The following is a 14,306-nucleotide window of genomic DNA, read 5'->3' as shown; positions in this document are numbered from 1 at the left end:
AAGAATGGCTGCTCAGAAATTTGGGGTAAATTTCACCCCTGCCCACACAGGTATTGGGCTTAAAATCCATTCATTACATGAGTAAATTAGTAAAATTTTAGTTCTTCAATTTCATTTGGGGCTTGGCTGCTGCTCCTCAAACAATGCTTGCCCACGCATGTATTGAGATTATAAAAACTATTTTTTCTAACACGAAAACCTCCGGACTAAAAACCGTTCAATACATGAGTAAATTAGCAAAATTTTAGTTCTTCAATTTGATTTGGGGGCTTGGCTGCTGTTCCTAAAAAAAATGCATGCCTGCTGATGGTCTCAGAAAAGCCAAGATCACGGTGTCACACGGTGAAGGTAGACGCCTGAGTATGGTTAAAGCTAATTTAGCGCTCTTTTTGGTAACATAAGATAAGAGCATAACATGCAAAAGATTATCTGCAGAGCAAGAGTTCAAAGTAAAACTAGAAAGCCCTATGCACATAAGTATGAATTCATACAATCTTATTGCAAGAAAATACGTGCATTGGTAATCACACATTCATGACCTCTCAATGCAACTGAAATGGAACCAATCACCTAAGCCACTCTAATCTAGGAACCTATAATACTATTCCATCCCACACTGGCATTGGCTACTGATATCCATCCATAGTAGACCACAACTAACACAGTTCCAGCGGAGCAAATCAATCACAGGTGACATCAGAGGACTGAAAAAACCTTCTCACCAACCACTGGATGGGTTGAATCAGCTTTCCCCTCTCCTGCCTCCAAAACCATATAGCTGCATTATATTGTTCACTGCGTATCTTCTGGGTGGCAGCACGCCAGTCATACTTCTCCATCTCTTCCCGAGCAGCCTTGCCCATAGCTTTGCTGAATTCCTTACAAGACAGCAGAAGTTTGAGCTTCCCCACACAGTCATCAAGATCACCTGGAGTATACAAGAAACTGGTCTTTCCCTCTTGATCCTCTGGGATGATATCAGGTATTCCTCCGGCACGAGCAGCCACTACTGGAATACCAGATGACATGGCCTCCAATACAACAAGGCCCAGGGTCTCAGATTCGGAAGGCATCACAAATATATCTCCACTGGCATATGCCTTGGACAGCTCTTCACCTTGAAGCATCCCGGTGAACACTGCTGGCATGCCTGCAAACATCTTTTCTAGACAATCCCTGTATAGTCAGCGAAAGGGTGATTGTTAAACACTGCAATCCAAATGGTGCTTATAGAAAACACAATTAAAAGTATGGAAACGCTCTAAATGAAAGTGCGCAAGCATCGCTGCCAAATTAAGCACAACTCAGAAATTGGCAGAGTGATTGTTTCTGGTGGAGTAATATCAATACACTTGCCTGTATGGTCCATCACCTATGAATGCGATCCTTACTCCGGGTAATCTATCCATAACCCTGTACAGTCACACATTCCAAACATAAGCCAAGCAAAATATATAATGTAGCAAAGATCAAAGGCTTTGATCAAATTTGACGCTCTACTCAATAACAAGAAGCAAAGACCAATGGCTTCTTGGTACTTGAAGATGTTATAGCTTTGTTTTCAAGAAGAGTCGGTTATAGGCCTTGCAGTCAACACATGAGCTATTGGTTGTGGGTGTATTTTTGTATTTGCCATGGAGTGCTGGTGTTTGTCATGTTGGCCTTTTATAGGCTTAAGTATGTTTTGGGCTGTTGTATTTTTCTGTGTTCAGCTGTTTGCTCTTTATAAAATTTTCCATTTGGCTGTGCCAAAAAAAGAAAAAAGAAAGGAAAAGGAATTTAATTGACTACAGATCAAGAAGTAAAAAGAAGCACACGGATGAAGGGGAGTTTTACTAGCATGAATGTCATATAAGTGTTTCCTACTCAAAGTAGTGTCTGAAATGCATCAGAACTCACATTTTAAGGAAATCCAAGCTCTTCTCCACTCCCAAACGTCCAACGTGAATCAATAGGGGTTTTTCAGGTTCACCACCGCTAAGAAGATATCAGAGGCATTGCTTTAGCACATCACAAATTTATAAATGCCCAAAATGCAGATGCACGTGATATGTCAGAGGATTTAGACGTTGATGTGTCAAAGTGAGGGGATTGGGAAAAAGCTACCTTAGCCTCACACGCATTTCTTGGTTGCGATATCCAGGATGAAAACTTTCGGAGTCAACACCCTTGTTCCAAACACGGATTTTATTTGCTTAGATGAATTAAGATGGTTAGCAACCAAAAAGAAGATGAAGCAAAAAAAAAGCGTTAACAAGCTCTAATTGGATATGTATGCCAAAATTTACCAGCCGTCACGTGAGCAGCTACAAGATCCCTGCTGATTGCGGCTGAAGGGACCAATGTCAGGTCAGCAGCTCTATGAAGAAATTCTGATGTAACAAGTAGATAAGTTAGTCATTTGTATCAGTCAAAGCATAGTACCTGAACCAAGAGGGAGGCAAATATTTTTCTTACTAATGATCATCCACATAGGCTTTACCAACCAACTGAAGGTGTATCTAGGAATGTATCTGTGACAAGCAAAAGCATCAGTAAATAAGGTACTTGATTATCTACAACAGTGCTAATTGTGGTCTGGGTGCTGGTACATAGCCCAAATATGAGGTACGACATGAACATCAATCCTTAAGCACGCAGAATAGTGACAAATTGAAAATAAACCCTGCGCATGTAATCTCATCGTCCAATCATAGCAAGACAGATGAGAAGTTATCCTAAACTTCCCTACTTTTGCTGCTCATGTCATCCGTAAAGAAAAACAATGAATTTCTGCTGATTAGGGCAAACAGTCCAACTCAAATAGCTAAATTTGTTTTGATCTAAGATCATGTAATGGCCAAATAACTTATCACTGGCAATACTAGCATTACTAAGTAGAAAAACTCACATTGGAACATGAGTGTGGTATGACATCACTAACGGAACACATAGCAGCTTGGCAATTATTAGAGCACCAAAAACCTGGAAAGTTTAAGTGGAAAGGTTAGTCCTGCAATAGAACGTGTGTGTGTGGTCTTAAAAATATTTGAATTTTTTCAAGTAGAATTACCATGATTCCAGGTGAAGATGCATGTATTATATCTGGCTTGAAATTTGCAACTTCGGAAATTATTCTAGGGCTCAGAGCTAGAGAGAGGGGTACCTTCTTATACCAAGGACAGGGAAAGCTAGAAAGAACAGAAAATACCCATTAATAAGAATAACATCTTAAATAAACAAATCAAAGCATTCAAAAACAGCAAAAAAACTTGTAAAAAATAAAGATTATCATGTGAAAAATCCATGAATGATGCCCACGATTCGGTTTTTCCATGAAGTCCATAAGTCAAGTAGAGTAATGTACATAATTTGGTAGCTGAATCCTAAGTAAATGAACTAATAATCTTCCATACAACATTTTATAGACTCAGCACCTTCCTTTAAATATACTTGGATTCTGATAAAATACAATAACCCATTACATTTTTTTCCTCCAAACAGACCATACCTCCGTGAACCAATTAATTTTGCTCCAAAGAACTCCTGAGGCACTCCTTCATGAGTCGTAATGACAATGACCTGAAACAGGTCCAAGAACGCAAGTGATGAAATTAATTCAGATAGTTACTAGCCAAGAAATAAACGACTGTCGCTAATCTTTTGTTGGGCGCATTGGTGTGACTAGGGACATGAAAGGTAACTGACACCAATTTTGCCATACTTGTCACCGGCAGATGGACAAATCAATACCAAGGTTGTCAGACCCGGCCCGAGCATTGACCCGGTTAAAGCCAGGGGTCAAGGGTCAATGGGTTCGACCAGGTCGAACCGGGGTCAATAATAAAATATAAAAAAATATTATAATAATTAATAATGAACAAATATAATATTAAAACTATAATTATAATATAAAAAATTACTCAAATTTAATATTTAAATTGATAAATGACCTTATATGCACTAGTGTTTTCTAATTATGTTATTTATTTTTAAATTTTTTTAAATATTTACAAATTTAATATATTAATATATAATTATTGAACTTCTCTCGGTGTTTTTTATTTATTTGTTTGTTTATTGGTTGATTTTGTCAGAATAAATAAGAAATTTAATTTACTAATTCTTATCTTTTATATGGATGATACATTTTATCAATAAATTATGTACTTACCCAATTTCAATTGAGATTTTATTTTGTTTTAAATTTTCTTATATTTTTTTATTTAGTTAGAATATTTTATTTTTATATTTTATAATAAAATTTCACTCATTTATTGTTTTATTTTTTTAATACATTACATTTTAGAAAGTATTTAGTATTTACATAACATATTAATAAATTTTATTTTTAAATGCTAATTTTTTTGTTAAAATGTTTATCATATATATATATATATATTGTAATTCCATTTATTAATTATAAATTAAAAAATAATATTAATAAATATACATGATTTTGTAGTTTTTAATGAGAAAATAATAATAAATTATTAAATATTGTAAAAAAAAACTCTAATATTGTGACCCGATTGACCCGATCGAGTCAACCGGTTCCCGGTTGAACCGCCCGGGTCACCGGGTTTTTCCATACCCGGTTCAATGGGGTATGGCCGGTCCGGGTCTGACAACATTGATCAATACTCGATAAAAGTATTTTAAGATAGGTAGAGAGAAACTAACACGGTGATACCTCATCACCCATTTCCCGCAAATTCTTGATGAAATTCTGGAAGCGGTTTTTATATCCCGACACATAGCTGTGAAATCAGGCAGAACAAAAGATTTTGTCAAAAAAACAAATTAATGGCTATCTCCAAAATGAAGTCCTTTTAATTTGTCTGATTGGAATAGTAATAATGACCAGACGATAATTATGAGAAGATTATAAACAGCAAAAATATGAAAATAAATACAAAACCAAATCATGTGTCATGTAACAAGAAATAGTAGCAGCAGGAAAAGTAAAGGGTGGGTGTTAGTTACGCAAAAGGAGAGGGCTCGACGAAGAGGGCAACGCGGCGTGGCTTGGAATTCCCCTCGACATTATCCAAGAGCAGGGGCACCTCCTCTTCGATCGTCATATTGATGATCCGTACTACTACTCCCGTCCTTGGACGGAAATCCAAACGTCTTATAGGGGATTCTTAAAGGGAAAGAGATAGAAGGGGGAGAGGAATAAGTACCACAAGGGCAGGAACAAGACGGAGGAGAGATGAAGATATCAATCGCAGGGAGAAAGACTTTCATGCTGAAAAAGGGAATTTATAAAAGAGAGATGCGGATGCTGAAGGGTTGAGAAATTTGTTCTGAAAGGATATTCTCAAGGAGGGCTGGAATCAAACAAAAGTATATGCTCTTGGAATTTTGGAATTCACCAACACAAATCTCGGTCTTCCCCTCTTCGCCTCTTCTTTGCTTACAAGCAACTACTACCCACTAGGCCACTGCCCAGCGCGGGGACATGTCCAGGCGGGATGTGGTGGGGGGACGAGGTTGACTCTCATGTTTTCATCATCATGAATGATGGTCCACGGCAGCACCCTGTTGAATAGACGGCCCGCAGTTGAAACTGAATTAATTTAGAGACCCAGTCCATATTGCCTCTTTCTTTTAATCTAGGGATTATCTGATCAGCGTGAGTGATTGCATAGATATAGAAAATAGGCAGCATCAAAGCAATTGAACAGATTTTTAAATATGGCTGACACTAAGAACTAACAACAGATCCTCTGCAACATAAACTAAACAACTTAAACAGAATCTTTATTGCCATCCAATATAATCAAACACTATAAAATTGTATATTAACTATAGGCGCAGAAAAATCTAAATTACAATATATGTTATTGGCCTTGTGCAATGTGGAGAGCACATCAATCACTTAAACATGGGGAAATGCACAGGAGGAACCGTAGGCCGCCCATCCCAACCTACAATGTGTACAACAATGTTAGCCTGTTTAGATCCATGAGTGTTCTCAAAGCTTTTAGTTTTCAGTAATACGGTTGTATTTTGATTTATTTATTAATCATATTTAAAATACTTGGATATTTTTGGTTAGATGTATATATAGTGCAAGAAGTTGAGGCGGCGTGTAACCAAACCTTTGGAGGCATCGAAGCCTCTGCTCCTCAATTCGGCGTGCTCCTGACAGAGGGCGCAGGGCTCACAACAGAAATGAACGAGACAATCACAACATGGCTCTGCCGGCAATCCATATTTGGACCTCAGTTTCTCCCTATATATACACGAGATCACCCATTGGCATGATATGGTCCATAGTAGTCCATAAACAAGACCATGAACCATGCATGCTGGAACAAATATGTGATGAACACCAAAAGAGCAGCCATAAGAAGAAAGACAAAGACAAAGAAAAACAAAAACTACAGAACCATCACTTCCTGTGAATTTGTGATGTGTATTATCTATTATGTGACCCTGTGGGCTTTCATAAATGCTTACATGTGCGTCCTTCATCCAGAATCTCTGCATTTCGGCCAAATGTGACACACGGGAGCCAGCATGTCATGCAACCTGCGTAATAAACATGCACATCATCTATGCAAGTTATGATTGTTCTGAGTAAGGGTACTAGTTGTTTGTTGTTTTAAATTATTAAATTAATGACCCGAAATACAGATGAAAGCAGCTTTTATTGTTACTGGGTTATGCAGATGAAAACATATGCAGAATATTGCAGTAATGATGGTAATAAACACGACAGATAACATAAAGAGAGTAGTCCTGAGGTTCACATGTGCCGAGAGTCTTCCCGCAGCCACATAGCCCTGAAGACCACTTGCTAGACATAGCTGCCCCCATGAAGATCACTGCTCTTGTGATTTCTCTCGGCTAACTCTATAGGCGCACAAGTTTGATTCTGTGTGCATCCATATTAAAATGAATTTATAGTTACTACTGCAGTCCTTCTTGTTTACTCGGATAAGACGAGTTCGTTTCAGACATTGCAAGAGTGGCGGATTGATCGATTAGGACAGACGGTTTTAAAATTAGGGAGAAGAGAATCTGCATAGGCTTCTGCCAGCTATAACTCGGCGTAAAGCTTTTGTCTTTCACCGATAGGCTACGGCTGCCGGCTCCAATGCTCAATTGTTCACCACCTCATGCTCTCCGCACTGACAGTTCAATATCAAATAATACTACAGACATACTAGTGCACCCGTCTGAGGCCCAAAATTTAAAAATAAAAATAAAAATAAATCACCTAAAAAAAATATTTATTATTTATAATTATTATTTTGAATCCTTACGAAGGTTTAATTCAATGGTATGCAAGTATATGCTTAAGTTTTCCATTTTGTCTGATTATTTTATTTTGGAGCACGTTAGATATTGCAAAACAATAAAGTTTGTAACAAACGACCAAGTGGTCTATTGTTATTCGGATCTCTATTAGAACCTTTCATAAGTAGTAAGAGTTTTTGAATTACGAGTAATAGTATATTTTTGGGAGTATGAGTAGTTGTTGTGTGCGGATGGTCCTAGTGCCCACGTTGGTGTGGGTCTTGTCCCCATTTGTTCCATCGAGACTTTTGTAGGCTATGCTTTCCTAGCAGCCTAGCCGCTTGACTATAAAGCTTGTAAGATCCAAGATGGGGAAGACACGATTACAAGATGTTTTGGTGAAGGAACAACCCATCTAGTTGACAAGGAAACGATCTAATTAAACCCAAGTTGGCATAATTCCGTTGGCCTATGTGAACCTCCATTTGGAGATCAAAGTTTCAACAAGGCTCATATCCTGAAGTAGATCCCGTGCATACTAAATATCATCTTGGTTTAGATTGTTAGAATTAGATGATCTCATTATCAATCAAAACAAGGTTACATGAATATGTATATATACAGGTATACAAGTATGGCAGTGTTACACATATAAATTGCATTATTAACATCATGCATTTAGATAGTATTCATGCATTTTTCCTAGTCTTTATTATTATTTTCCCTTTCTTTTTGTACAAACTACTCTTTCTAGTTGTTTTAATTGTAGGAAGCAGGAATTGAAACTGGAGACTGGGGAAATCCACAACCTGCCTGTGTACTACGAGAAGTACCTGTGGACTGTAAAGTGGCTGGGGCCCAACTTCTATCTTTTGGATATAAAAGGATCGAATGTGACTTGAGGGCAAAAAAGGAAGGTCGGGAGAAAAAGGGGTCAAGGGTCGGAAAGGGAAAAAAAGGAAGATCTGAAGACCTGGAGAGAGTTGAAGAAGGGAGGAGAGCTAGAAATTGAAGATCAAACCTTGTAGACATCATAGGGAGTCCTCTCAGCTTGTTGTGCTGCTTTCTGCAGACTTTCTTCTCTTCCTATATTTTTCTTTGTAACTGAGATGGTGTGTGAGTAGAACTTTTCTTAGGTTTGGGATTAGCCCGAGGTGTTATGTGTTTGATGTGTTGATACATTTTGTATGGATCTTTTATGCTTAATGGTAGATTTCTTGAGTTGATTTCTGATTTGTGTCAAAGCTTGTGATTATGAAAGCATTGCTTGCTATCTTAGAGATCTAGGTTAACTGAAAGGATAACCTGGGTCTTGGAACCTCATTAATCATCCTGAACCTGCTGAAAGGCAGTTCTTGAGGGCTCATTGCTTAATCACTGTTTTTATTCAGGTTTTGAGAAGGGTTTATCTACCACGAAAGTAGGAGGTAACCTTGATCAAGCCTAACTTGTTATCTCTTGAAAGAGAGTGACAAGTAGCTTAGGATTAATGCCCTTCAAGAGATCTTCCCAAATCTAGTTTAGATCCAGCACATCATTCATGTTATACCTTGTGGTGAGTTTCCAAACCTAAGTCTATTTTAATCTGAAGAAAGATCCACAGCCCTGTGTTCCTTCAGCCTTGATTGTGTTTTATTCCCTGCTTCTTGTTATTCCTAAATCCTACCTTTTTAATTGTCTAGATAATCTCTTGTTGCAATAGATTGGTAATCAATACTTGGTCCTCGTGGGATCGATACTTATTTACTACTTGGCAAAACCGTGCGCTTGCGGTTGTGCAACAGATAGATATAGAAAGATGGATAGACAGTTGTATTGCCTAACAGGTATACAAATATGGCAGATATACAAAGATGGATAGAGACCTGTATACATAGCTGTATTGCCTAACACCGCCTCAAACTCACGGAGGATCAGACACCGAGAGTTTGGACAATCGAAAATCATGTTGCGCTCGTGTTTGCGACTTGGTGAACAAATCAGCAAGCTGGCACTCGAAAGGAACAAATTAGGGAGTCAAGATGTCTTTGTTGTACTGGTCACGCAAAAAGAAAACATCAACACCAATATGCTTGGAGAGTGAATGCTTTACGTGATTCAAAGGGATCTGAATAGCACTGGTGTTATCACAATGAAGGGGAGTTGGAGGATGAGAAGCAACACCAAGATCATACAAGAGCCAACGTAACCAAACAATTTCCTCAGCAATAGTGGGCATAGCGCCGAGCTCAGCCTCAGTGCTGGACTGAGAAACACTTGTTTACTTCTTGGAATTCCTGGCAATGAGAGAAGAACCCAAGAACAAACAGAACCCAGTAACAGAACGATGATCAAACGAATCACTAGCCTAAGTAGCATCAGAGTATGCACGAAGCTGTAGAGAACTGTGATGGGAGAAAAGGAGACCTCGAGACAGAGTCGCCTGGAGATAGCGGAAAAGCCTCAACAAATAAGCATAGTAAACAGAAGTAGGTGCACTGACAAATTGACTCAAAACATTCACAACATAAGCAATGTTTGGTCGGGTGATGGTGAGATAGATCAGACTCCTAACTAAGTGACGATAGCTTGTCGGATCGGACAAGAAAATCTCCTCATCAGGACGCAACTAAAGATGAAGCTCTATAGGAGTGGTCACGATGCGAAAGTCAGAAAGAGTGGCCCGAGCCAGAATATCAGAAGTGTAACGTTGTTGGGACAACTGAAAACCATCAGAAGTAGAGGTGACCTTAATGCCCAAAATATAATTCAAATGACCAAGATCAGTCATTTTGAAAGTGATGCTGAAGGTGTGCTTGACAAACTCTACATGAGCAAGGTCATCACCGGTGGTGATTATATCATCCATATAGAGCAACAAAAGAGTCCGGCTACGAGAGGAGGAGTACACAAACAAAGCTGGATCATGCAGACTAGGTTGAAAACTAGCGGCTACCACAGCGGAATTGAAACGTGCAAACCAGGCCCGAGGAGCCTATTTGAGACCATAGAGGGCACGTGTAGGCGACAGATAAGGCCAGAAGGAGAGGAGAGGCCAGGGGGAGGAAGCATGTACAACCCCTGTTGAAGGCCCCCGTGAAGAAAAGCATTCTTCACGTTAAGCTGAAAGAGAGACCATCGGCGAACAACAACGACAACAGCAATAAGAGCTCGAATGGTAGTCATATGAGCCACTGGAGCAAAAGTCTCATCATAATCGCGGCCCTATTTCTATTGAAAACCACGAGCCACAAGATGAGCATTATACCGTTCCACGGAACTATCAGAGTGAGTCTTGACCTTATAGACCCACTTGTAGGTAATAGGAACCGCACCAGGAGGAAGGGGAACCAAATCCCATGTAGAAGTGCGCTCGAGAGCCTCCAACTCAGTGGATATAGCAGCCTGCCACTCAGGTATATAAACTGCCTCATGGTAAGAAGCCGGCTCTGGAGGGCCATTAGAAGGAAGAAGTGGTAGATCAAGTAGCTGAGAAGTAAGGTTGAGGCGGTCAGAGGAATGGCGGTCTCCACAGGACACTCGGATGAGGAAGCCTAAGACGCCGGAGGTGAATGCTCAGGAGGAGGGTGAGAGCGACGAACATAGTGATAGGGAAGAGCTTGGATAGGAACTTGGACAGGAAGATCAACAGATAACAAAGATGTAGGTGGCGGAGAGGATGGGTGAGACACAGGCAGAGATGGGGAAGGGATAGATGGTGTGGGTAGCATAGGAGGTGATAAAGCAGGTGGTAGTGACATGGTAAGAAATTGGACATCAGCCGATGTAGTAGAAGAATGAGTAGATGAAGAAGTAGAAGGAACAAAGAAAGGACGATCCTCGACAAATGTAACATCACGCGAGATACGAATGCGATGCGTGGTAAGATCATAACACCGATAGCCCTTGTGCTCAGGACTATAACCAAGGAAGACACAAGGAATAGACTGAGCAGATAGTTTAGTCCGCTCACGAGGTAAAAGAAGGACATAACTCAGGCAACAAAACACACGTAGGTGAGCATATCGTGGAGGGCTAGAGAAAAGACACTCCCCAGAGCTACGACCCTAAAGAAAAGAGGATGGTTGAAGGTTGATAGGAAACAGCAGTAGAGACAGCCTCAGCCCAGAAGTGGGATGGAACATGGGAGGTAACAAGAAGAGTACGAGCAGTATTAATGATATGACGATGTTTCCTTTCCGTAGTGCCATTCTGAGCATGAGCACCAGGACAGGAGAGCTGAGGAAGAATGCCATAGGAGGCAAGAAGATCATGAAATTCATGAGAAAGATACTCCCCTCTTGAATCAAAACGGAAAGTACGAATGGAAGAAGAGAACTGGGTGCGTACCATAGTAGAGAAAGTAGTATAAATCTTAAAGAATTCAGAATGAGAATATATAAAATAGATCCAAGTGTTACGAGAGAAATCATCAATAGAGATAACATAATAACGATACCTGTCTTTGGAGACAAAAGGTGTGGGACCCCAAACATCAGAATGAACTAACTCAAAAGAAGAGATAGACTGAGACACACTCTAACAACACGGGAGTTGTAGTTGTTTGCCAAGCTTGCAACCCGAACAAGAATGAGAATGATCAACTGAAACACAACCTAATACATCCTGGTGGATAAGAGATGACAGACGAGAGCCACTAGGATATCCAAGACGATGATGCTACTGGTGGAAGCTAACCGAGGGAAAACTATAGACAGAGGCAGCAGGGAACGAAGAGGATGACGGAAGATGAAGGTGATCGAGCACATACACCCCACTATGGCGATGGCCAGCTCCAATGAGGTTCCCTATAAGACGATCCTGCACATGACACCCAAACTCATAAAAAATAACAAGGTAACCAAGGGAGGCGAGCTGGTTAGCAAAGATAAGATTCATAGATAGTTAGGGTACATAGGCAACATCAGGAGAGTGGAAGTGAGTGGTATGTAAAAGGCCACGATTCGATGACAGGAAAGGTGGTGCCATTAGCAATTATGACACAAAGGTCGGAGGAAATTGGCTGAGAGAAGTGAAGGTGAGTAGCATCATAGGTCATATGAAAAGAAGCTCCAAAGTCAAACAACCAAGAGGATGGAGAGATACCTGTAGGAGCGGAGGTGACCAATAGATGAGAGGAGGTGTCCGAGGTATCCTGAGGGAGGATGAGGGCCGAGGATAGAGAAACTTGACTCCGGGAAAGCTGCTAGACAAGCTGCTGAAGTTGCTCGGCAGATAGAGGGCCAATCAGAGAAACAGAAATGCGAGGCTGGGGTGGCGCATTGCTGTGCTGTATGCTGAGCCAGTTGGAGATTGCGACACTCAGCAAGAATGTGACCTGGAGCATGACAGTAGTGACACCGAATAGACCGTCGTTGTGGCGCACTAGATCCCGGTCACGGAGGCTGAGAAATAGGACGGGCGGGAGCACTAAGACTTGGTGACGACAACAACGGAGGTACCGGAGACAACAACGGAGCAATAGTCGGCAGTGAAATCTGCTGAGGAGTAAAAAGAATAGAGTGAGGAGCAACAGGCGGTGGAACTATATCTTAGAATCGAAGACAAGTCTCCTCAGTAAGCACATAAGCCAAAGTATCACTGCAGATGGAGGGGTAACCCGGTGGAGAAGCTGAGCACAAACTGTCTCGAACTCAAGTCGAAGACGCATGAGAAACTCATAGATGCGGAGATGGTCATGATTTTAAGTAATGGCGAGACACTGGGCACATGTCGGAGAAGAAGATGGGGCCATCTCATCATACTAATGCTATAAATCACTGAGTGCTGCGAAAAAGTCCTAGACAGAGCTCTCACACTGGTAGGTGGCAGTGAGAGTCTGTTGCAAGGAGTAGTGCAACGCCTAACTGGAGGGAAGATAAAGTGTACACAAGTGAATCCAGAGCTCCTTGGCAGTAGAAAAATCACACACTGCCAAATAGATAGGAAGTTCGCACGAATGACAAATGATAGTAATCATGCGAGAATCATCCTCAGTCCACTTTTCCAAGTCCTGGGATGGGGAGGAAGACACACTGGTAATAGTAGACTGGAAAAAGGTTGCGGAGACTACAGTAGAAGAAACTAGAGCCGGTCGGGTACCATCAACATAACCCCAAAGATTAAGGACTCGGAGGAGCACACAAAGGGTAGACGACCACGCCTTATAATTCTTGCCATTAAGCATCACATCGTACTTCTGAAGGTAAGAGACTTGGGAAGAGGCTATGAAAGCCAACACTAAGGAAGAGGAGATCGGGCGTCGGGGAAGCACTAGCGAGGGTCACCGGGAAGAGGAGAGATGATCGCCGACCGAAGCAAGCGTGCGGTGGAGAGAAGACACGGAAGAGACTAGGCGCGCGGGGAAGACTTGGGCGCGTGGTGGAATGCGGCGAGGCGGACACGGTCGGCGGTGTCGAAAAAAAAATATTAGGGGTTGGTTCTTGATATCATGTTAGAATTAGATGATCTCATTATCAATCAGAACAAGGTTACATGAATATATATACACACATGTATACAAGTATGGCAGATATACAAAGATGGATATACAGCTGTATACACAGCTGTATTGCCTAACACAGGTATACAAATATGGCAGATATACAAAGATGGATAGACAGTTATATACACAGCTATATTGCCTAACATAGAGGACCTCCATTTTTGTCTTGAGTGGAGAAAATTTCATCTTTGGCGGCACGTATAAGTACATCCTGTGCATACTTCTTTTACTTGGGGCAAATTGACACTGGTCAATTCAATGCTTACTACCATCCCTTTATATTGGATGTCTATTTTCAAATTCACAAGTTGGGTGATCAAAGGTATTGAATGAATTTGGAAGGGCTTCCTTTGGCATGGGCCAAATTTAGACAAGCCCGGTTGTAGGCTTGTTAACTAATAAAGGATATGCAAACCTTGAGATGTGTGGGGGTATCTTAAATCTCGAGGATTTGAATCACGTTCTACTAATAAAATTGTGGTGGAAGGCCTTGTTTTGGAGAGTTATATAGTTCAATTACTTCTATTCCAATCTTACCTGGAACTTGTATCACAGATTTTTGAGGAAGAAATCCTTTTTTTACAGAGTTATT

General features: G+C 40.7%; 2 protein-coding genes across 2 annotated transcripts; both read right to left on the bottom strand.

The window, feature by feature from the left end:
* Positions 1-435: 435 nt before the first annotated feature.
* Positions 436-5,596, bottom strand: LOC120264404 (sulfoquinovosyl transferase SQD2-like). Its single transcript, XM_039272215.1, has 11 exons — positions 4,966-5,596; positions 4,673-4,739; positions 3,491-3,561; positions 3,053-3,170; positions 2,891-2,964; positions 2,458-2,513; positions 2,289-2,372; positions 2,107-2,194; positions 1,900-1,977; positions 1,357-1,413; positions 436-1,176 (listed from the first exon to the last, which is right to left on the bottom strand). The coding sequence occupies exons 1-11, from the start codon at positions 5,061-5,063 to the stop codon at positions 681-683; spliced, it is 1,287 nt and encodes a 428-aa protein (XP_039128149.1). The 5' UTR covers positions 5,064-5,596; the 3' UTR covers positions 436-680.
* A 123-nt stretch (positions 5,597-5,719) lies between these two features.
* On the bottom strand, positions 5,720-6,846 carry LOC120264919 (cell number regulator 10-like). The gene is made up of 4 exons (XM_039272810.1): positions 6,741-6,846; positions 6,448-6,519; positions 6,087-6,296; positions 5,720-5,912 (listed from the first exon to the last, which is right to left on the bottom strand). Exons 1-4 carry the CDS (start codon positions 6,805-6,807, stop codon positions 5,860-5,862), a joined length of 402 nt encoding a protein of 133 aa, XP_039128744.1. The 5' UTR covers positions 6,808-6,846; the 3' UTR covers positions 5,720-5,859.
* Positions 6,847-14,306: the final 7,460 nt, after the last annotated feature.

Source organism: Dioscorea cayenensis, chromosome 7 (assembly GCF_009730915.1).
Source record: "Dioscorea cayenensis subsp. rotundata cultivar TDr96_F1 chromosome 7, TDr96_F1_v2_PseudoChromosome.rev07_lg8_w22 25.fasta, whole genome shotgun sequence".
Lineage (NCBI taxonomy): Eukaryota > Viridiplantae > Streptophyta > Magnoliopsida > Dioscoreales > Dioscoreaceae > Dioscorea > Dioscorea cayenensis.
Note: the sequence above shows the minus strand (reverse complement) of the source record. Positions and strands in the feature narration are given on the sequence as shown.

Bases quoted from the DNA above. Each gene is read 5' to 3' on its own strand.
- LOC120264404 (XM_039272215.1), bottom strand. From the start codon at position 5,063: ATGACGATCGAAGAGGAGGTGCCCCTGCTCTTGGATAATGTCGAGGGG. The intron at 2,965-3,052 runs GTAATTCTACTT...TAAACTTTCCAG, and splicing joins CATCTTCACCTGGAATCATG to GTTTTTGGTGCTCTAATAAT. The intron at 1,978-2,106 runs GTAGCTTTTTCC...ATATCTTCTTAG, and splicing joins GAAATGCGTGTGAGGCTAAG to CGGTGGTGAACCTGAAAAAC.
- LOC120264919 (XM_039272810.1), bottom strand. From the start codon at position 6,807: ATGGGGGCAGCTATGTCTAGCAAGTGGTCTTCAGGGCTATGTGGCTGC. The intron at 6,297-6,447 runs GTAAGCATTTAT...TATTTGTTCCAG, and splicing joins TCTGGATGAAGGACGCACAT to CATGCATGGTTCATGGTCTT. The intron at 5,913-6,086 runs GTTTGGTTACAC...TACACATTGTAG, and splicing joins AGGCTTCGATGCCTCCAAAG to GTTGGGATGGGCGGCCTACG.